Source organism: Daphnia pulex, chromosome 3, assembly GCF_021134715.1.
Source record: "Daphnia pulex isolate KAP4 chromosome 3, ASM2113471v1".
NCBI classification, from domain to species: domain Eukaryota; kingdom Metazoa; phylum Arthropoda; class Branchiopoda; order Diplostraca; family Daphniidae; genus Daphnia; species Daphnia pulex.
This window is the reverse complement of record NC_060019.1, coordinates 8469067-8492248: the sequence shown is the minus strand read 5'-3', so window position 1 is coordinate 8492248 and position 23182 is coordinate 8469067. Positions and strand designations below refer to the sequence as shown.

The 23182-nt window shown below is 40.9% G+C and overlaps 4 protein-coding genes and 1 long non-coding RNA gene across 10 annotated transcripts; 2 read left to right on the top strand and 3 right to left on the bottom strand.

Moving 5' to 3' along the window:
- Window positions 1-33: 33 nt before the first annotated feature.
- Window positions 34-972, top strand: LOC124191115 (39S ribosomal protein L28, mitochondrial-like). The gene is made up of 3 exons (XM_046584123.1): window positions 34-182; window positions 250-508; window positions 570-972. Exons 1-3 carry the CDS (start codon window positions 34-36, stop codon window positions 933-935), a joined length of 774 nt encoding a protein of 257 aa, XP_046440079.1. The 3' UTR covers window positions 936-972.
- LOC124191109 (probable phosphorylase b kinase regulatory subunit alpha) lies at window positions 911-6350 on the bottom strand. 2 transcript variants are annotated; one of them, XM_046584111.1, is made up of 19 exons: window positions 6126-6350; window positions 5743-6042; window positions 5603-5678; window positions 5450-5532; window positions 5313-5382; window positions 5125-5246; window positions 4854-5042; window positions 4644-4796; window positions 4402-4575; window positions 4128-4341; window positions 3959-4068; window positions 3749-3896; window positions 3617-3689; window positions 3463-3554; window positions 3199-3397; window positions 2942-3125; window positions 2516-2875; window positions 2122-2436; window positions 911-2045 (listed from the first exon to the last, which is right to left on the bottom strand). In XM_046584111.1, exons 1-19 carry the CDS (start codon window positions 6231-6233, stop codon window positions 1377-1379), a joined length of 3639 nt encoding a protein of 1212 aa, XP_046440067.1. In that variant the 5' UTR covers window positions 6234-6350; the 3' UTR covers window positions 911-1376. The 2 variants fall into 2 exon arrangements, with proteins under 2 accessions (XP_046440067.1, XP_046440066.1); XM_046584110.1 differs by having other exon boundaries at window positions 2942-3120; window positions 3188-3397; window positions 6126-6349.
- Window positions 6351-6572: 222 nt separating this feature from the next.
- LOC124191111 (protein fuzzy homolog) lies at window positions 6573-8447 on the top strand. The gene is made up of 8 exons (XM_046584117.1): window positions 6573-6750; window positions 6818-6848; window positions 6923-7167; window positions 7237-7359; window positions 7419-7816; window positions 7884-8056; window positions 8120-8252; window positions 8315-8447. Exons 1-8 carry the CDS (start codon window positions 6676-6678, stop codon window positions 8373-8375), a joined length of 1239 nt encoding a protein of 412 aa, XP_046440073.1. The 5' UTR covers window positions 6573-6675; the 3' UTR covers window positions 8376-8447.
- LOC124191110 lies at window positions 8448-18877 on the bottom strand. 4 transcript variants are annotated; one of them, XM_046584114.1, is made up of 8 exons: window positions 18813-18877; window positions 16861-17007; window positions 16685-16792; window positions 14616-14779; window positions 10912-11010; window positions 10681-10845; window positions 10096-10593; window positions 8448-10032 (listed from the first exon to the last, which is right to left on the bottom strand). In XM_046584114.1, exons 4-8 carry the CDS (start codon window positions 14746-14748, stop codon window positions 9560-9562), a joined length of 1368 nt encoding a protein of 455 aa, XP_046440070.1. In that variant the 5' UTR covers window positions 14749-14779; window positions 16685-16792; window positions 16861-17007; window positions 18813-18877; the 3' UTR covers window positions 8448-9559. The 4 variants fall into 4 exon arrangements, with proteins under 4 accessions (XP_046440070.1, XP_046440071.1, XP_046440072.1 ...); XM_046584115.1 differs by lacking the exon at window positions 18813-18877 and adding an exon at window positions 17082-17746; XM_046584116.1 differs by lacking the exon at window positions 10912-11010 and having other exon boundaries at window positions 14616-16792.
- A 90-nt stretch (window positions 18878-18967) lies between these two features.
- Window positions 18968-20313, bottom strand: LOC124191108. Of its 2 annotated transcripts, none has more exons than XR_006873290.1 (3): window positions 20097-20301; window positions 19881-20031; window positions 18968-19810 (listed from the first exon to the last, which is right to left on the bottom strand). It is a non-coding gene; the product is annotated as an uncharacterized LOC124191108 (long non-coding RNA). The 2 variants fall into 2 exon arrangements; XR_006873289.1 differs by having other exon boundaries at window positions 18969-19810; window positions 19892-20031; window positions 20097-20313.
- Window positions 20314-23182: the final 2869 nt, after the last annotated feature.

Below are 23182 nucleotides of genomic sequence, written 5' to 3'. Positions count from 1 at the left end.
AATTAGGATACCACTTAAAATTCAATCAAGGGAATGTCGGCCGTTAAATCTAGATCTTTTTTAAACCGATTTCCTGTTTTCTATCAGAAATTCTACAAAGAATGGAGATGGGGTCCCCAAGCTCCTGTCCATTACGTACCCGAGGAAGGAAAATGGAAACGAAATCCTGAAACGGGAGAAGTGTAAGTTGCAACTGTAGCTTAAGCATGTCTCCTTTTGATTAATATAGATTAATAATTTTTATTTTAGGAAAGTTATTCAAAATAAACCAATTCCACTTACCTATCCAAAAGAATTTGAGGATGGCTTGTGGGGAGGTGAAGCTTTAGTTCGGGGATTCCAGAAAAGGAACCCACTTCGGAGAAGGGCACCACATTTTTGGTTTCCTTCTCTCATCAAATCAGTCCTTTACAGTGAAATACTGGACAAGCACATGGAAATAACAGTTACTCCTAGAACACTTCGTCTTGTTGACCAACATTATGGCTTCGACAGTTACATACTAGAAGTAAGTTCATAACATACCTGGCTTATTTTATGCTTGCATCATGGCTATTTTCTTTCTCTAGACACCTCCTCAAGATTTGAAGTCTAACCTAGGGGTCAAATTGAAGAGATCACTATTACTTGCACTGGCCAAAAAAGATTTTTTGCCAAATAATGCTGTTAAGAGGGAAGAGTTGTTACAAAAATATCAGAAGCACATAATACCCTTAGAGGAAGCGGAATGGTATGGACTTACAATACAAGAAGCACTTGAAAAGTTGGGTGAATCAGAACAACGAGAAGTCAAGGCACCAGCTGTAAAACAACCTTTGAAAATAAAATTTAGAGAAGAGTTCATTCAACAACTGATAGCAGAACAAGAAGAAAAATCAGTTCCTCCTACTCCCAAGTCTTCTTGGAATCCTTTCAAATTTAACAAATCAGTGTAATTGCCAGATTTAGTATACACAGTCTTCGTTAATGAAATACCAACACAATAATGTAACATTTCTTTCTTCTATTTTTGTTTGTGGAAAAACTGCACTATCTAGGTGGTGTGGTTTTAGTTTTGGACTTTTGACAATTATATCTGAGTAATTTTTAGATTACTCATACATATTCCAATTTTTAGTGCAATGCAAACATAACTGAGTTCAAGTTTAATTGAAATTTAACTATTTAAGTATGCAATATCTGAGATGATTGCAAAATAAAATCAGACCAATAATTTGCCACACGTGGCAAATATCCAATGAACAAAACAATGCACTGTGAACCGAATACCGAAACATCAGGACGGGAAACAACAAGAGCTCTACTAAGAAGTCTACACAACTGTGACACACTTAAGTAAGAGGAATTGGCAATTTTCCACTCGAAATCATGCTTACCTAAGAAACGGCACAGTCTATCTCTCCTTCAATAGGGAAACAGTCTAAGATGGTTGCTAAAGCTCGAATCAAATAAGTCATGGTTCCATAACAGCCACTAGGAGCGCTGTCATAAAAATGTTGACAAACATAAGCTGCTCCTCCACACAAAAGTGTTCCAGTTGGCGTTAATTCACGCTGCTCCTTCGGCTTAGCGCAGCAAAGAGTTGCATCTCCTTGAATTTGCATTTGATCATCCAGAAATATTTTGTTAGCCGCGTGAACCAACCTTTCAACACACAACGTCTGCCCCAGTGTAGGCACTGAGTTGTATTCAGCGAGCAGCGAGTAAACCATCATCGCTTCGACCATAAGCTGTCGATATTCAGGTTGGGGAATGGCATTCAAGACTGTTTCCACTTGCAGGGCGAATTTCAGTTCACCCGACGTCATCTCTTGGGTGAGCGTTTGCGATAAGAGTTTGCCTTCGATTATAATTCCTGGACATCTCTCCAACAACAGCCAAATCCGCGAGTAAAACCCACGAGGAACGCGGTTAAGTGCACCGTCTAAGCGGCGGCGACGAATCCATTGTCCTTGACGATCCGGTTCTGCATTCTCTGGTTCATTATCTGGAGTAGACGTAGAGCCACGACCCAAAAGAGTTCCGATTTGACTTCGTCGGCTCACCTGAAAATGACGCCAGGAAGTACAGATTCATTAGCATATCTATTAGATGTTTCGGCTATTTAAAAACGTTCCATACCCTGCTTAACTTGTTGCTTAGAACAGAGAAATTTCCACTGACGCCGCTTGTTACCATGTTAAATTCTTTTCCGCTGAGAATGTGGTACAATAAATTCTTCATTTCAAACGGAGATAAGTTAAGAAGGTGCTCCGTTGCTTCGTCACTATCGCATTTTACGCTACGTGACAACTCAGAAGCCATCACACGAATGATGAGACCAACTCGTAGGCGAAGCATTTCGAGAAAGAGAGAAGGCTCTGTTCGCACAAACATGGCTAAGTAAAGAACCAGTTCTTGTGTCAACATGGCACAACTGTCATCATCTCCGTAAGCCTAAATAATATAAGGTGTAAAGTTATAAATGCAGACTTTGCAGAGGGGAAAAAAATTTATCGCAAAATCTGTGACATACCTGGTGGATTAAGTGTCTCAATTCGGAATTGGGTAATGGCGCTGTAATTGTTCGTTCATTGTATGGTGGCATTCCCACAGTGACTTGCTTTTGATGTACCAGCAAATCTGTCACTGCTTTTGCAAGGTCTTCAACTCTCTTGCCAAGCATACCTGCTGTATGTCGAACGAGTCCCCATTTTTTCTGGCGGCACGATTTTTCGTAAAGATCTTTAAGAAGATCTTTTACTCTTATGGGAGTTCCATCTTCCATCTTTCCCGTCATATAGTCTATGCCTTTTTCAATAACAAGGAAATGAAGAATGTCGCCTTGTTCATCAAGACTTTCCGAATCTTTCAGCATATGCAATAACTCGTCAACCTGTTAGCAATGACATTGAATATAATGAGCTAATAGGATTAAGAAAGTAAAAGATGGCAAGATTACCTCTGTATTCTCATACTGTGCATCAGAATACGTGCGATGACGAGTAAACATAACCCATGTTTCCTCGTCTTTAGGAGAAGGTGATCGGGGTTCTGCTGACATCACACTGCCCCCCTCAGTTTCAGGCGATACGGACAGACCTGGAGAGGCAGCTCTAGAAGACGCTATGCTCGGTAGTTCTTTAAAAAATAAACAGAAACATTAAACTCCCGCAATCCCAAAAAACCTTCCGTCGTATAAATTCACCTTTAGTGAAAGGAACTTCTAGATTCTCAAATTGAATGCATCGAGTCCGCCGGATAGACCCTCGGTATGACAGTTTTCTCTTGGGGTTTTGGTTAAATACCACATTCTTTTTTCGCAAACGCTGGGTTGAGTGATGAATGAACCCTGTACGCGGCACAAATGTCTTGTGAAGGTGATCCTCCAAATATTGCATCACTTTCGAGTTCAAACCTTTAAAAGATTAAGCATAATATAACCTTTTGAAACTTGAAATTGGTTAATTGATGAAGTCTTACGATCAGGCATGCCTTCCTCTGAACTTCCCAAGAAGCTCAAATTAGTTATACATGATGTGTTGAGAAAATCACACAAATTTCCGAGAGCAACTCTGAAAAAAAAAAAAGAATTGAAAATCAAAAGCGAAAAAAAATACAATCACAATTGATTTACCTAGTGCCGTTTATGTAACCGCTTTTAAGCTTTTTCAAAGTGGTGACCATAGCAACAGGTATTTTCCCTTGATCTAAAATTACAAAGGTGAATTTAAAGAACAATTCTAACAGATTTAACTTGAGCGATTACCAAGTTGTACTTGACGAATAACAACGACAACAACTGGTCTCCCCAACATATTTTGCCAAGAGGACTTCAAGAAATACAGCTCATTTTTAAACGTATCAATCATCAGTTCATAGTCAACTGCGACGTAAAAGTGATCTTGATCGGTAAGCTAAATATGATAAAAAAACAGTGTTAATAAAGAATCGTAATTTCAAATAATCGGATGCTGACCTGCGGTGTAAAAGCAAATATGCGATCCTGTAGCGCATAGAGTTTGCTGGTACTAAGAATGCCAACGTCTCGAGATCTGCGTCCAGACAAATTGAGTTTCTTATTTTGACCTGTAAAATGAAATTGTTCACGTCAAATTATATTGAATAGACTTCAATTTTAGATTTACCGAGATACGTGTACAGGTGAGAAAGTACGCGTGCGGGTTGGACTTCAATTGGTGCGCATTCCTGTACAGTTTGTACTTGAATGTCATAGTGATTCAGCTTTTCCTGTATAGAAGCGTCTTCCGCAAGAATAACAACTTGGACTACCACATCCGGTTTTTTCTGTGAACCTAATCGACGGTTCAACGGATCAAGCTCCCCGGGAGCTATGAAATTCTGTTTTGAAACAAAAGGATATAGTTTTCAGCAATTTAAAGCAGTGTAAACAAATCTCACCTCTTTCAATAATTGAGCAACTATGTACAGGGATTGAGCCCACATGAAAGGAACTCTGCCAACGGCTACTCTGTCCTGACTACCCGGACATTTATACTCTTCATTAACAGTTTCTGCTGAAACGGCATAAAGTTCGGGAACAAACTTTAGCCCATCTTCAGTTTTGATTACGATCTAAATTGGAAGTCAGGGTATGTTAAATACGAAATTCAAACATGTCATGAATACTGAGTCATTCTAACTTCTTCAAGTGCCTCCGAATATTCTTCTACGGCCTCTTTATCTCCTTGAAAAAGGAAGTCGAGCATCGAAAGGCAGAAAAATAGCGGCCACTCACATTCAATATTTTCGAAAACTCTTAATTCGAAAGGCTCATAATATAACCTATTCGGGTCCTGAAAAGACAAATACGTGTTATGAACTTTCAGAAATAGATAAACTTTCGATGGAACCTCTTTTGGAGTTTTGTATCCATCACGCAAAAACCTCTTGAAACCGTATCGTCCTTGAAGTTTTTCTTGAATGGTTGTTCGAGTTAGTTTGATCAATTCTGGATCATCAACAGCAAATGCAGGAAATCCTATGACGGATAACAAAGCTGCGTCCACTTCTTTTGAATTCGATTCACGGGGGAGCATTGACTGAAATAGAACAAAATTATGTCGTTTTGTTGAAAACGTAGCTGCTTCCAAGATAGAAAACAAGAGTGTGTTGAAATTTTACCAGCAACACCGCTTGACATTTTTGCGCTTCGTCAGCCAAAACATGGATAACAGATGTCGGACCACCTCGCGCACCAAATAAATCGAGTTCATTAACTGCTTCCAGCGCAGCTTTAGCCATTCCTAAACCACAAATAAATTCGTAAGTATAAATACGCAGCTTACACATCGTAAATTAATGTTCCTCACCAATGGAACTGGCATTAAGTTCTGGGAGACCATGGTTTGTTTTGTCGCCTCGTTCCCATATACCATAATCCTATTCAACAAGTCAAAGATTAAAATGGAAACATATAACAGAAAAAACCATTACAAAATTGGCATACCGGAACACAATAAGAAGATTCAATATAAAACACAAGATTCTGAACAAAAGAAACTTCATCCAAGTTAAATACAATCTGAAGACCTACAGAAACATAAATATTACTGGCAAATGACATTTGATATATCTCAGTTTGTACTATCTAGTTACAGACCTGAAGCAGTCATTTGTGACAGGATAAGCAAATATAAGGAAATGGCATCAATTTGCAAGTGTCCCCAACCAGCATCCTAATTGAAACAAATAAAAAATACTGAAGAAAGGGTACTTGGGAAATTGTAGTGTGAAACTTACAGTTACAACTGTTGCCCCTGTGGATGAGCTATATTTGGCATGAAGTGAGTCAAGAGGATTTTGTGAGACTTTAAATTTTTCTAGTTTATCTTTCTGTTGCATCATGGACATGAGCAGCCCTCTCATAAGTTTCACACATCGCTGCTCAAGCTCATAGGTTTTTGCTTTGTCTTCATCCATATCTGTATACTTTTTGTAGGCCATTGAAAGCGCCCACACTGCAAGAATACTATATACATTATCCCTAATCCAGGCGTGTTCATTTGTAGGAGAAGCTGGAAGCAACCCAGTTACTGGATTCTAAAAGAAAAAAAATACAGTAATTTAGTCATGAATAGCAGTGGAACAAGAGATTGACAGGATTCAATTAAAAATGTTCTTACTTGATATCTCAAAATTGTTTTGTACACAAGTCGTTGGTAATACTCCAATCGAACTCCCGAACCACTTCGGGACCTCATTTTATTTTTGCTGGTGTAAGGGAATTCCATTTCTCAACCAAATTCAAACAAGACAACAGTTCACAATTTCATTTCACACCTGCCACAACCGATCGAGATCGAGTCCCAGTTCCTTCTGCGTCTGCTGGTGGTGATAGGATAGTAGCAGACTACGCAACATCTATTTGATCCACCAGGGAGCCCTAGGCTAATAATAACACCCATTCAACCTACTGTTTGACCTTCACATGAAATTGATCCATTTTTGCCCCAATTCTATAAGTACTCATGGAATTCAGTAAAAAAATTGCAAATAACTTGTATTCTTTTTTTTTTTAGTAATGAACGATAACACATAACAGAAAATTCCAAAAAAGGTTCAGCAACTCGGTTGCTGAAACCTTGAAGGAAAGTCCAAGGGCAATTCTTCTGGGTTTTTTTATAAACAAAAAAACAATCGACAACAATCTTAAACTAGTGCCAAAGTCGGAAAATGGCGGCTTATTTAACTTGTCAATCGTTAAGTGGACTGCCCTTGTTTATAAGGAGGAAAGGGGACATTCCATCTGTAATTGCTTCATATATTATTTCTACCTCATGATATTTGATCTAAAATCCATGTCTTTACTTTACAGCTACCTTTCCCATTGGTGGCCAGCTTGAACGGTTTGTTAATTATTTCTAATGTACTAATATGATTTACATTAATTTCCTAAATTTCTTTCTTTTCCACCCAACAGGTGTTTACACTTACACAAAAACTCAAGGAGCTGAGCTTGAAAACACTTGCTCAGAAAATACATTTGTTGTCTGGAAGGAATATCATGATACTTTTATGCTCTGTATAGTCGCAACTGACTCGTCCCTATCTACTGTGCATTTAAAACACATCCTTGACCTTGTTTCCCACACAATGGTATTTTACTTAGGTTTAGAAGAATTGGTCAGTGTAAAAAACATTGAAAGACTGAAGAAAGATCTAAAGGTTATACATTGATCTTACAAATAATCGCAATTTTTTGTTAATTTTAAAGAAATCTCTCCCCCGATGTAGGTGTGTTACCCTCTGATTGATACAATCCTTGATGGATTGAGCCCTAAAGAAGATTTGGAGGACTTTTGTGACTTGACCAATTACACAGATGTACTTTGCTGCACTGAGCGATCAACATTTGAGGTAATTAAATGCATGCACAAAGATTCAATCAATAGTACATTTATGTTTTATTATTTTAGGGCATTCTAAACTGTTTTGCTGAGAGTGTTGGCACGGTGTTTGGTTGTCTACGAGTCAGCGGCAAAGTTGCAGCAGCGACACCAAATTGGTGGACTCTCGACAGTGTTGAATTGTTGCAGATCCAGTTACTCTTGTCGAACGAAAGGTACGACACTGGAATCGACATTCCGATTTACCTTCCCGTGAGAAGTCCCAAAATACCTTTTCGCCTGGTGCAATGGAAATTGACTCAGAATTCTGACGTCTGCCTACTTTGTGGACCAACACCTTCTCTTGCCGACTTGGAAAAGGAAGTGAAACGGTTCTGGAGGACCGCGTTTGCCCTTCTCAAGTCAGCCGAGTCGTGTTATCCAGCCAACATTCCCCTCGATATTACTTTGGATAAGAATGTTCTTTCGTGAGTATATTTGCAGCTCATTTCTTGTTGCAGAACTTTGAATATTGTTGTGTTGGGCCATTTCTAGTTACTTGGTGGTTAATACGGAGAAGCGGCGATCACTCAGCTCACTTTCTCCGCATTCAACGAGCGGGGATGCTCATTCGCACTTAACCGCTGTTCGAAAGCGAGATATACTGCGAACATTTTACAAAACAATTGTCGGAACCATGATCAACTTACCCAGTGCCACCCAATCCGGTTGGTTAACATTTTTCTTATTTTTACAACAAATTCTGTAATCTTGAACTTTTAAACGTTTAGATTCAGAAGATGCGTCTCACGATTCCAAGGAAGTCTTCATGAATTTTGAATATTATTCTCTACATGCCTTAATATCGGAAATGCATTTGATACTTGTCCTTTATCCGTCCGGGCTTCATAACCATTACCTCAGGTAAATTAACATTTTAAACGTTCCCACGAGTACCGTTCTTTGATTCCGTTTACGTGAAACAGGTCCATCACTCGATCAACCCTGAAAATACTTACACACGAAAAGAATTGCAAGTGGGGATGACCCATTCTGAAGAAACATTGATCTATAATTCATTGTGCGCAACCAAAACAATATAATCGATTCGTACAGTCATTTGGGAGAACAAAGTGTGCACTTTTATTCCACAGTCGGGTACAGCATTCATTTAATTAAGATTCGAATAAATTGGAATTTTTTGTTTGAAGTATGAAAGTTTAAAAAAGGAGAGAGAGAGAAAGAGAGAGAGATAGAGAGAGAAACCTGCTTTTCATTTTCGACTTTGTGCATTAGCTTTAATGATTTTCGAAGCCAAATGTCACGTAGCGATAGTACAAGTTAACGAAACGGAAAAGAAAATAACGAGAACAATGGGCGAGTCTTTTTCACAACCACAGAAACAATCGAAAACTTAAATTCGCAAGTAAATAATTCAAAAAAAAAAAACACACACTTTATATCGGTTGTTTCCAAAATCCCAATTATTGATTTTACCGCCTTAGTATACCAAGCTTCAGGTTCCTAAAAGCAACATTGGCGTTGGCACCTGCACTTTGAAACAGACACACGACACAAATTTTTTAAATATATTACACGTATCCACTCCTCTAGTCAATAAGAAGAAATTGGCTTGATTTTTATGGTAGCTACTCATTCGAATGTAAAAAAAACAAGATTGATCCGCAAATGTTATTTTGTCAAAATTTGAGAGAAAAGCGGGAATGGGCTTGCCGCCGGAATGGATTCATTTCCAAAACGGAGGGTGTTCAAAATGAAAGGTCAGATAATATAAAAAGGTTGTTGTTTTTTCCTAAACGAGAAAACGCAAGTCTTACTACACACCGGTTAGTATCACACACACGGACGGAAGATACCATAGGTTTGAATGCAGTCGCAATGTTTTCTTCGTCACAAAAAAAAAGGTATATGTGTGCGAGAGAGATTTTTCTTTGAAATACTTTTGAAACGATTGTTTGTTTGATCTTGATTTTTACTTGAACGTCTCGCCTTTTTCGATCGCGCTCTTTGGAACGACCGACAGAAACAACTGAACATTTGTGTATCCATTCAAGATGAGCTTGGCTCCATTTCAAACCGTTAAATGCTCTCAAACACAAGTTGATCCTGTCAAAAGTCGCATGCGTTGAAAAAAGTTATCTAAATAGTCCACGATCCATCCAAAACGATGCGAATGGCGTACACATGTGTAGACACAGTTTTGTTTTGTTTTAAACATCGGTGCTCTGCGAGGCTATGCGGACCCGTTTGATGCTTCCGGGCCGGTTTTCGCCAAAGCCCGGATTCTGGAATCCCAAGATGCTACCTGTTTCGCTTCCTTCCGGCACTGGAGAGGCCGGGACCTCATTGCGCGGTCTGGGCTTCTTGAGCGAAGATTTGCGGGGTGACAGAGCCATCGGGTTGGACGAGATGGAACTCGTGGAGATGATGGAACTGGTCGTGCCGTAGCTGGAACTCTCGATCGAGCCGAATGATCCATTTAAAATGCTCGACGTGCTGCCGTGATCGACGCTGTCGGGTGATCGCCCGTCAGCTCCTCCCATCGAGTACGGATGGGCACTGGAGGCCGTTAAGGCTATGGTCGGTTTCGATCTTGAACTGTTGTGTCCACTTGACCGACTTCGTTGGCTCCCACGGCCGGCCGCCGCGCGGATCATCGCACCGTTCGCCAATCGTCCCGTGGCTGTAAATGAACAAATGAGTCGATTAGTAATACAATCAAGGATCAATTGAAAATCAATAGTACTTGGCCGTTTAGGTGACGCTCTGCCGGAAGAAGGGCTCTTGCCTGAGGAGGAAGTTTTATTGTGCGAGTTGTGCATTCGGGCCCCGTTGGTGCTGACCTGTTTGCCATTGGGTGCCGATCGGACGGAGCTGGCCGAGACGATGGTGTTGATGCTACTGTTACTAGTCGAGGAACCGTTGCTACTTCCCGGCCGCCCTCCGCCCATTCCGCTTCCTGGTCGCCCGCCACCCACTCCGCTGGGACGGCCGGAATCGTCCTTGAAACTGGGATTGGAGTAGGTGAGAGCGCCGGAGCCTGAAGGATCGCGGCTGTAAAATGTGGGATCGCCGCCCAGCCGTCGACTCAGCATCAAATCGTAGGTGGAGGCCAGCGTCAGGAGGACTTCGGATGCGATGACCAGCATCTGCAGGTAGAAGGTCCATCCTCGACTCAAGCCGTAAGGTAGTCTCTCGTCTGTCCGGATGCTGGCCAATGCTATGGCTGTAGTCGACATGAGAGCTGAGGCGGATGAAACAAAAAGTCAAATGGTCAGCAGGTATAGAAAAAGGATCAAATAATCAATCAACTTGGTTGTCTTGTCTATACCTGCGAGTGCCGAGAGGACGAGACGGGCCACAACGGCCGGTCGATAAGGCAGACAGACGCGCTCCTGGGTTTTGAGCATCAGTAGGAGACAGACGCCCAGCAGGGCAGCCAGACCGAGGGAGATGACGCTGACAACAGCAATGACTCCGGCAATAAATGTCCATGCTGAAAGAACAATAAGCCGGTGAGAATGACTGCAACGGAAATCTGACATGGGCATCAACATTTTACTTGACAGGTTAAAAGCAGTGATATTCAAGCCACAGAAGGAACGCCCCTGGGGCAGGTCTTTGCAGATCGTCCACAATCCGAAATAGCCAGTAACCAGATCTGAGAAGAGAAACAAAACAAAAAAATAATGAATAATAATAAGAAATGGGCCCATTGTTTTCAACCATTCATTTGTTTCGACGTTTCTGGGTGGGCTTTTTTGACATGCATCCAATTTGGCAGTCTCAATCAAAAGTAATAAAAGTGCGAGAGAGAGAAAAGTGAAATCAAAACGGCTCACATCAAAAACAGTTGAACGAGTCATGCAGTTTTGACTGTCGTCACGTAACGTTCACCGAGGTATCGCAAACGCGTGAAACACTACCCTACAGTAAGAAAAATTACCCGGCGAAAATGAATATCCATCCGTCGGTTTTTAGTGTCGTCGTTTGGCAGCGAGAAATAATAATCGTGAAAAGAAAAGATTAGACATTTTTTATCGAGGAAAAATTCCCGTTTGAATTAAATTTTTCTTTATGGCGAATAAGGAAATTCATTCGATAGATTTACAGGTCGATTTCGTATTGAGGTTTTTGGACTGTCAGCGAGAATTGATTATTCAATAGACTGGGCAAAACCCCCCGTAGTGTGTGTGTCTCAAGCGAAGGGAAAACCACACCCCATCGGCAAGGTGAACGCCCAAAAGGTGGTTGCTAGTTCCTTATCGCTAAGGGAATGCGAATTCTTTCCAAACAGGAAATCGATGCGAAATTGTGTTGTGGACAGACACAAAGGAAATTTAATCGATCGGGGAAAATAATACAAAAATAATCGTCCACAAAGACCCCCAACATTCATATCCTCTTTTTCTATTGACACGGCGGGGTATTTTGAGAAACAATCGGTGGGATTTGTCGACGATAGAAATTCCTGGGCTATTTTTCTTAAATTCAATAATGGAAGTTTAGGTGCAGATTCAACACCTGTCGATTATTTTCCCAAGGGAGATTTCAGTTTGGGCTCCTATAACAACAAACACCTTTGCAAAGGACTCGTCAGGTACGATGAAATAAAATATTGAAGTGAGTAGAAACTGGGGAAAACAACCTTAGTCCATTGTTTGCTCTCTAAATAGCCCAGGTTACAATGGCCACATTTAAGAGTGACATGTGATGCTTTAAGCAGCAGCTAGCGCACGTGCTTTTGTATAATCAGGCCAACAAACCGAACCTTCTTAAAAAAGTATTGAGCCAAAGAAATGCGCGTGGTTAAATCAAAATCAATTTGAATTTTGACGGTAAAAAGAAACAAAAAACACCCTAGAAATTCCACAGAAAAAAAGCAGTTGACAGTTGAAATATTCTCTTACCGGCGGGTCTCGGCATAAACAAATTCTAAAATGTAAAAAAAGAACAGACAGAAATGGTCAGGTGATCGATCTGAGAGACGCTCTACTGACTATATGTTTCTCTCTTCAAAAAATAAGAAAAAACACAAACGAATAATGAATTCTGGACACGAGCTCCGCCGTTTCCGGGCTCGACAACAACAGCATAATTTAGAAACAGTCTCAAATAATTGAAGAAAACATTTTTTTTTAAATTTCCCCTTGAACCCATTTTGGAAGCTTTCACCGTTTTCTGCTGCCGTTACACAGCAGAACAGCTGACGTTTCCCAAACTCGTTGGCGACGGAATCTGCTTAGTGCAACGGAGCGTCACGAAACGGGCGACAAACGAGATTGATCCGGTTCCGCGCCTTTTTTTTTTCTAAATTTCACCTCGCCCTTTTGCATACGAAATTGAACGGCCACAAAAAAAACCCGACAGTACGAGAAAATGACCCGTGATTCTTGTACGCACGAAATGACTCCCGAATCTCGTGATCTCAATTCTCGGAATAAAACAACAAAACATCGTGCGCTGGCGAATTAAAGAAAATAACGAAATGAACGACCGCAACAACGCCTTGCGGACGTGAAACTATCCAACAGGCAGAAAAATTTTAAAATCATCAATCAATGGGGGATGGCGCTGTTGGAATGTAACGAATAATTATAGAGGGCAAAAGAGAGAAGAAGACTGAAAAGCCCTTGAGGCGTCGCTGCCGAGATTTTGTGACGGACTTTCTAGTGGAAATTCGGTCACGACGCTTCACGCCAGCGTGATCATTCAACAACATTTATTTTATTTTTTTTGTATGTCCAACTCGCGCAAACTGTCGTCGAATGTGGCGGATGTGAAAACGGCCGACCAATCAGTTTCGACTCTGCCACAGACAAAACAGACAGACATTGAACGCACCAACCAAAACGTGTGGAAAGGGACCAGCACTTGTCGAGAGAAAAATCATGGCCAGCTGTTTAGTTATTCCGGAGAAAGAAAGCTACTGGAGAATGTAATCGGATGTCTGGATCACAATGGAATATGTTAGAGAGTAGTGTCTTTCACAAGGGGGGGAAAGAGGGAGGAGAAAAGGCCTAGGATGGAAGCCATTTCCGCTGTCAACTAAAAAATAAAATGCGAACGAGAGAGGAGCCGGCTGGAAGAATATAAATGTTGCCCATTTATTATATTGTCGGATCGCGATATGTACGTGCAGTAAATTCATCACATCACCCGCCCATCATATCTCCCCCCCCCCCTCTCTATCCAATTGTAGTTATTTTTGTTATCATTGTTAGTTAGGAGGAGACCCTCTTTCCGGATGCTCCTCACGGACCGTTTCACTCCGTTCATCCCCGGATTGTGTGACTTGAGTTGACACCGTTACAGAACCTAACCTTCCCCAGTACAGTGTACAGTCGAGAAAACAAAAAAAAAGCTGTAAAAAAACGAAATGAAGCGTCTTCGACTTTTGTAATCAAATTCAACACGGTAGACGGAGTTGTTTTCCCGTTAAGTTCATTGCCAGGCCCATTAAAAAAAAAGGATTGAGAGGCCATGATACTCTTTTTTCTTGTCTTTTTAAGATGAAAAGCACGTCTACAACCTAAAAGATAATAACTAACTGGTTTGTCGAGAACAAGACATTTACCTATCAATAGTGCTTTGAACCTCTGACGGTCAAACGGTCAAAAAATCTCTTGATGGGGGAATCAAACTTGGTATGCTGAGATTCTTTTAATATATATATAACGAGTATTATCGACTACCTTGGACGACAAACCAATCAACAGACTGTTCTGGTTTGTCGCTCCGGTTGAGAAAATTCAAGAAAAGATGGCGAAGGTAAAAAAAAGGAAAAACGAAAGAGAGAAGGGAAGAAAAGGAATCTTGAGTTATCATATGCCCTGTGGTCAGGCTGCAAGGCAAAAAGATATCCCAAAAGGTAGAAGAAGAAGAAGAAGAAGGGGAACAGCTCTTGAGGAGATATCAAAGAACCTCAACAGTTTTTTTTTTCTTCAGGAGAAGGTAGACAACATTTCTGACCCCATTTTCCTCGCAGCTCTTTTCTCTCTCTCTCGACTTTCCCTTGGCTTTTTCAGAGTTGGAGCCCGTTGGATCCCACAGCACCGATAATACCCGTGTGATTTAATTCTTTTCTTTCTTAAAAAAAAAAAAAAAAACATTTTTCGTGCGCCAGTGAATAAAACAGAGTAGATAACAACAGCACCGGGCGAGGTGTTGTGGGTCTTTTTGACACACAAACACGACATGTCATAAACGAAAAAAAAATGTCCAAACCGGAAGAAAATGATTAAAAATAGAGAAAAAGAAACGTACCGCCACTATTAGGTGATCCTTCGTTGGAAAATCTTCCCCAGTACGGAGATATGACGGTGATGATGGCCAGGACCAAGCCGATGGCCGCTAATCCCTCAGCCAAGGCGGACACTCTCAAATTGCGCTTCTCCATTTGCTCATCTTGCGATGATCAACATCCGACACTAAACCCAAACAACACCAACACACAAGTCGACAAAAGTTGTAATCCGGTGCGGGTTTTTTCTTCAACTTTTTCACGTTTGCAACGTTGTAAACGGTTAAAATTCCTTATTTGGGAGGAGGGTGGAAAAGGGGCGCGGCTATGGGGGGGAAAAAGTCAACAACTTTATTCAACTTTATTTTCTTTTCAAAAATAAAGAAAAACGGTAAAAAAATTCCTCGGAGCGAATCGGCAGGAGTTCATGTAGGTAATCCGGTGCTAGAATAACTGGCGGCCGTCTCAATATCCAGCGCCAACCTGCAATATCCGGTGTACATCGTGTGAGGTGCGCATACACACACACGGACTATGTGTGTTGTGTCTGGAGAATTCTCTACGACTTGTCTGTGCCTATCTAACAGAAATATAAACACACACACACACACACAGAGCGGAGGGGAATTGTTGTGGCACCTCCCTCTCTCCTTAAATGCGATTCTTCGTCGGTTGTTCTGCGGTTTTGTTTTACTTCCTCTCGCTCAAAGTTTTTGTCTTCTTTTGGTTGGGGGGGTTTTTTGTTGTTCCAGTCTGATCCACCGCCAGAATGTTGCCCAGCTCCAAGGTTCTTCCTTTTTTTTGCACAAACTTCTTGGCTTTTGAATTTTCGCCGGTTGTTGGTAGCGTCCAAGATGGCCAGCGTTCCAGGTACACCAAAAAATGGAGGATTTGACGCAATGTGGCCTGTTGATATTTTATTTGGTTATCGAATTCACACTGCGGACGACTGCGAAAAAAGTCAAACTGATGTCTCACGTTTGTTGGGTGGAACGATGACGAAACAAAGTGACACTGAACACAACAACACACAACCCGCCGCCCGTCAGCTCTGAAGTTCCTCTGTGATGTTTGGTCGAGTGTTGCACTTTCCAAGCCCGTGGCGACTGTTTGCCCGGCCCAGCGTCGACTGTATGTGTGTGTTGGTTACACTGTAGTACACAAACTCTCTCTCTCTCTCTCTCCTATCCTATCCTACTGCGTTGTTGTACACCTTTTCGCTTTTGATGGCAACGTGGCTCTTTTTTCTTTCCTTTTCTCTCTTTTCCTTTTTTCCCTTCCACCACCAGGTACACACGGAAAGGTGGGCAAGAGAGAGAGACACACACTCACAAAGTGTGTAGAAGAAGAGGGGAGGAGGGAGAAAGAGAACAGGAGACTACCTCCCACCACCCCATTCCCAGGTGTGTGTGTGTACAGGTATACGCCGAGGTTACCTGGTCTACCCTGGGGCGCTATATTCCTTGCTCCGGCTAACCTCAACGGCCCATCATCTAGTGGAGAGAAGAAGAAGAAGAAGAGGATCCAGTATGGAACCGAATAAAACCAGTTGACCTGCTTGAGTCGCGTACGCCAGGTTATTGGCCTTGTCAGCCCCATTCCCAATTATCCCGAGGGTGTCTGGATGTGTGCAGAAACGTGAAAGAGGGGGGATTTCGGCCAAATGGTTGAAAAGCGCATTATAATACTCTATCCTTCCTTCTCCGGATGCCTACGAGAGGCTCAGTGATGATCTGCCACGATCCGGATTCCACCGCGAGACCCGCATTCCATCGATAGATACATACTGCTCTGCTGCGCACTTGTACAATCCGATTGATGGAATGAGGAAGAGAGAGAAGGGGTGGTCAGTTGTAAGGAAAAGGGCGTTGGTGAAGAGAGGAAATGAATAGAGAATGAGAGAAAACCCACACACAAACATACACAGACCCTGGCTCTTTTGTGTTTATCCATCGGTTGCCATTGGCAACGCGGCTGAACTGATCAAACAAACCGAACCGGCCTTTTATTTCTATTTTTTGGGGGTTGCGGTCCGTGTCCTGTAAGATTATTCGCAACAAGTTGAATAGGATGTCGAAGATGCGCAACTTACCTGTAATTCATGACTCGTTCGATCCATTAGTCATCGATTTCTTTGAAAGGCAGGAAGGAAATTGTTGCGTGAGGTTATGCACGTCACACGCCTCACAAGGTCTGCGGACTGTAATCATTCGGTCAGGAAATGAAAGAATAATTATTTCCTTCAAATCTCTAAGACTCTATGCTTACCTTTCTAAGCGTTTCGACTGCAGCACACACCTTCGGAAGCAATTTGATTAATCATCCGCACAATCTTCTGGCTGCCATCAGAAATGATTTCTTTCCCACGTTTTCCCAAATTTCCCAATAGATGCCGTGGTTCTCCTGTAATTTTACCTGTCGCCGTAAAATAATTTCGTGATTAAAAATTTCAAAAACTGGATGCAACACACGGTGAAGGTTCTGTTTACAAGATGGCGCCGTCGGCTGGAAGCCGCAACATTTTGAAAAACAACTGGATGGAAGCCGAAAAAAATTCTGGACCGGAATCATCCAATTTCAAGGATGGAACGAAATGCGTCACAAACTGAAAGGAAACGATTGTCGCAATATTGTAGTACAACAGAAGCGGATCAAAAGTACCGAATGCCACCTCTTTTACACACGGACGATTCACTAACGTATAACACCGAACGTGAATTCCTCGACAATGAGTTTCTTCCGGGAGCTTGAATGAATCGAAAGGTTCCTGTTAAATTTGCATTTTCTTCAAATCGATGACGAACGACAGCAGGTGGTCCTGATGGCAGATGATAAAGAGCATCACCTGAAGACCTGTCGCCCCATTATATTGGCTCCCGCTTCCATCGGCAATCTTCACCAAGTGCAGCACGGCCCATCTCCCGTCGCCTGGCAACAGACGCCTGTCTATAATGCATCGGCCTGATTGCGCCGCAATCTCCAAAATCCACCTGATCGCCAAGTCTAAATGGCTTCGGCGTATGGACGTGTGCACACGCAGACACGCATTGTTGCTAATGCGATCACACGTGACGATCAAAGCGTTGCTAGGGACTCTTGAACTAAAGCTGCCGATACTTCTATAAGCTCTGGGAAAAGCTTCTTTTTCTCCCCCCTGTCGATTTATACAACAAAAAATTATTTAGATGAACATACATTTCTTCGAGGCTCAACACCCCCGATCATCCATGAATAACTTGATGGGATCTATTATATACACCCTCGCCCAAAGGCCAAGTTGCGCCTACAACATGTCAGGGTTTTTTAAAGATGCTGTGTGTGTGTGTGTAATCTAGCTATGAAAAATGGGAACACAAGTTGAACGGACGGTTAATGACCTACATGAAGAATCGACTGCTGCTGTACATAAAGTGTTAAGAGAGGCCGAAATTTGTTTTTGTCTATTACAGTTGCCCAGCAGCTGTCGTGTCTCAAAAGAACGCGCTGGATATTGTTCATCATATGCTCCACCCGTTTTTTTCATTAAATGGCCCGGACGACTGGATCACAGTGGATGAAGAAGTGGGCTCGAGTTTGCTGGTCCCCTTGGCCTTTGCGTTCGTCAAAGGCAAAAAGATTCATAATAACTTTTTTGTAGCCTCTCTGAAAGTGGACCTATTGTTTGGTTTCTGTAACTAGGAGATGTAGCGTCTAGGTCGTAACATTTTCTAGTGGCACTTTGCTATTGGTGTTAAAATTGTCCCCATAGTTTAAATTGCACAAACATGAGTTTGTCGTCAAATCATTCAATTGCTGTTCCTCCAAGAAAACTCCCAATGCTGTTTAAAATGACAAACAATGACAAATTTCCAAATTAAAACTGTTGAAACTACAACAATTAATAGCCTACTAAAGCACAAAACAGCTTTTTAAAAATCTTGCATGGACAAATTTGAAAATGTTGTGTTATCAACATGATCGTGTTTTTTCTGCAGGAACAACACTGAATTAATTTGCCAACCAACAACTTATGTCTGTTTCAAAATTGAGACTGTTGAATGATTCCCAAATAACCAAATGTTTTTAACTTGAACCTTGAAAAGCAAAAGCAAAAAGGGACGAAATACACAATTTTGTGTTGACCACGTTTTCGCAAATCAACACGATTGCTTTCCAGATCGATTGTAAACATAAACAGACTTAAACAATATACTAATTTATCATTTAAAATTGAAATTTACCTTTCAATTTCGATATTGTCATTCCGTTTTGTTTGTAAAATCTTAACTTGAAATGACGAAAGCAGACGACACTTTTCTTCTAATAGCCATCGTTAATAAATCGATAGCAAATAACATTTGAAATCGACCCTCATCCTAAATCCGTATTATAGACCTTTTTCACAATGCGGAAAGTCGGGATTTTACAATCCGGCAACGCCGCAATCGGCCATCTTTGTTCTAATTAATTTTTCCCCGTGTAAATTCCCATAAGGAATCGGGGTCCCTTTAGTTTAAATTCATTTTTAATTTATTGGTGCCTTAAATAAAATATATTTCTCATTGATCGTGTTCCCAGATGAATTAGTAACATTTTCATGTATGGTAAGTATTACTTGTGGCTTATATTAATTATGTAATTTGAACTTTAATTAGGTTGTTTTGATTCTGGAATGTCAAAACAGATTTGTTGTGTGTTTGCCGTTTGGCTGCGGTAACAGATACAATGTTTATGAATCTGTTATGTAAGTTTTGCATCCCAAAAGTGAATGTTATTGGACATCCAGAATATGTGGTAAAAATTCCCTCAAAAGTATTTGGGGTTAACTAGTTTAAAATTTACTAATTCAACTGCTTTAACATTTAGTTCACTAATCTGACGAAGCGTTCACTATGATTAGGCTATCTGATTCATTATCGTTATTTATTTATCACTTTAAGAATACACACGATTCTTTTTTCTAGAGAAACATTTGTATTAAACGAGGTGAAAAGAAGTTTTTAATACAGATACTGAACATGTGACACTGTTTCAACTAGTAAATGTCTTTTCATTTTTCAATACTTTTATTCGAAGAACCAATGCCTAGTTTTCTAATGCAAGAGCTGTGTTGCAGGTAGATGGATGCTGCTCGTTTGTTGATTCACCAATTTGTTGATGTGTCTATCAAAGGTGTTCTGCATTGGGTATATCCAGCGGTATCTTTCATGACATCAGTTACTGCATCTTTTGGAACTGTCTATGAGAGAAAATGATGAAATATGTTAAGCAATGTTTTATAAATGACATAATCAATATAAATAATATACCATCCTCTTACATCTTTGAACATATACAAGCAATCTGCCTTCTTACAGAGCGACTAATTCTTTTAACAGTAGCCATCCCAATGGAATTATTCTCATGATTACGTGTTGGTGCCCAGTCAACATCTTTAGTTAAATACATAACTTGGCTGACCTATTCAGGGAAATAGTTAAAATACGATCTTAATCAATTAATTACTTTAAAAAATAGTATGTTACCGGAAGCAAAATGTTGCAAACTCTGCTTTCTTTTGTCAATCTTTTTTTCTCATATTTGTTCTTTTCAGCCATACATGGCTCCTACTTTATAAAACCACATATTCTGGATGTCCGATAACATTCACATTTGGAAGCAAAACTTACATAACAGTTTCACGAACATTGTATCTGTTACCAGCATGGTTAATTGGTTACCAGCCAAACGGCAAACACACAACAAATCTGTTTTGACATTCCAGAATCAAAACAACCTAATTAAAGTTCAAATTACATAATTAATATAAGCTACAAGTAATACTTACCATACATGAAAATGTTACTAATTCATCTGGGAACACGATCAGTGAGAAATATATTTTATTTAAGGCACCAATAAATTAAAAATGAATTTAAACTAAAGGGACCCCGATTCCTTATGGGAATTTACACGGGAAAAAATTAATTAGAACAAAGATGGCCGATTGCGGCGTTGCCGGATTGTAAAATCCCGACTTTCCGCATTGTGAAAAAGGTCTATTATACACTCTATGAAGCTGTCTTTCTTTTAGACTTGCTGAGTTTTGAAAAAAAACAAAAAAAAAACAATCGTCCGCCATCAGCTCAAACGGCTGTGAAATCAAAAGAGACTCCCGGGGAATTATTATTCTATTATTATGTACAGCTCCGATTGGATGAGACTCAACGGCCCCCAGACGATGGTCCGCTCCACGCTGTATGACGTGAATCATTACAGTTCCTATTATATTCCCGAGTTTTTCTTTTAGTCAACTGCACATTCTTTTTCTTCCTCCTTCGAGAGGACTTGATGTCACGCTCGGCTAGAGTGTCATGGACGACAAACGGTTGATAGAGAACTCGAGTTTTTCAAATTAGATTTGATTGAATTGTTTTTCTTCCTCTTTGGTTCTTCTTTTTTAAAAAAATGGCAATCTTTTTTATTATTATTTTGTCCTAGAAATTCACGTTGTTGTGTCGGATGGGTGGGCTGAACTTTTTGTCTACGGTGGTAAGAAGGGGAACAATCATAACTTGCTCTTGACGATAGTGTACAGGCCTATGGTTACCCATTGTTCACGATTGTGCAATTGCCTTGTCTCTGGGCTACATTTCGTTGCTTCGTGACTTTCTGGGTGAACCGCTCCACCAGCAACTTATTGAACTGCAAATAAAATGGGCGTGGTCTCCCGTATTGTGTCAACGCCCACTCGTATATATATATATATCTCCTGTCCTGACGTAACAATATCCCTAAATAACAAATACAAATCATATAATAAGCTATGGGTACATTCATACCAGACTCTATACATGTAGACTACATTTGGGGGCGAGTACAGTAGCGAACAACCAGGAGCCAGCATATAACTGGGCGAGAAAAAGATGAGCCAGTGGGAGTTGACGGAATGATGATGAGAAATCGCGGGAGCAAACAGATTGCTGTCGTGCACTGCGGGGATGGTAATGGGTTCGTGTCACGCTCTACTGACAACCAGCATCAGTACTATACTACCTTAATATTTCCCTTCTTCTTCTTCTTCTTCTTCTTCTTCTTGGAATCATTTTTCTGACAGAGAGTGAAGACAATTACGTGGACGCGTCTCTTTTCTTCTTTTGTGAATATTAGATGCACCGTATGTACCATCATCTCTTTTGTCTTTGACAGCGTCTAGGGACAAGTGTCACGCGGTGCTCTATAGAAAATCCATCAAAGCTCGGATCTTATATTTTTCATCATTTCCCTTTATTTTTTGAGAATGGCTGGTGGTGGGTGATGCGGATCGGTTTCAGTTTTCCCATCGTCTCCAGCAGCACACACTGCTGCGCACTCGACGCCATCATATCAAGTCGGGAATTTAATCGCAGCAGTGTTTTCCCCGTCGACAGTAACGCCCCATAGTTTATTGTCTTTCATGGCGGCAGTTTTCTAGCTAAATCTTCTTCCCATGTATGTAGTAGAGTCTCTTATGAATTCGCCCGTCTCTCGCTTGGGCTGTTATGTACGCCAAAGTTCTCTCAGCCGTTTGGCGCAGTAAATCTCTGCTGGCGCTTTCGCGTTCAAAAGATGAAATTTCATATTCACCGTGCAACGCAAATCCCGCAGTTTTTTTTTAACATATTCAAATCTCAATCGCCGTGTTCTTTCATTTCGCTATTTACGGAAGATAACGAAGAGTCAAATTTCATTTCAGAAATTGTTCTATTTTTGAACGAATTATTAGCGCGTCGAAGATGTGCTATGTACAAAGAACTGGATAAAACGTTTGCCAGATATGTAAAGTAGTCGGGTGGATTTCCATGGCTGAGAGTGGCCAATAAAGTTGTTTAAGAGCGGGAGCGATCCCAGCTGATTATGGGTGAGATATCAACAGCTGATGCGCCGACCGCAATCAGCAAGCGACGACCTTCTCTCTATTAGTTTTGCCTTTTCCGCTTTAGTGAGCAGCAGATGTAGAAAACAATTTAAGGACTTAATGTCTAATACGTCGAATAAAGGAGAAAGTTTATTTCGACTACGGATACCGATTCCGAGAAAGATGTTCATCAGGTAACTCCCGGAGGAGTTGGCAGCATTTAATTCAGTTCGTTAGATGGGCGTCATCTGCTTCCAGTTAACAGCAGATCTATTCCGTCTGTAGTACAGACAAGTTTGAACTTTGAACTTTAACTTCAAAGCTGATTGGGACACCCCGCCAAATTCAAACGGAATACTCAAAGATTATAGTAGATTTTTAAGTTAAAAACCGTTAAAAACAGAGCCGCTTATTTGATTAATTTTCAATGGAAGCTTTCTAAAGCATAAGCGACGCTGCTGCGACTCTGTTGAGATTGGTTTATTGATTGATGATTCTATACGTATATAATACCCCGAGAGTTATTATTAATATTTTATAAGAGAAAAGATGATGAAGAAAAGCGTGTGGGTTTTTCTTGGAGGGGCGACGGCCGACTATATCGAACCCCGACCCCTTTTTGACATCAAGGGCTTATAGCTATTATTATGCTATCCCTTATTCAGCTGAAATTCAGACTAAGTATAAGAGTAGGCGTCGTCGTGTTTGTTTGATAACAACGCAGCTCTCCTCCGT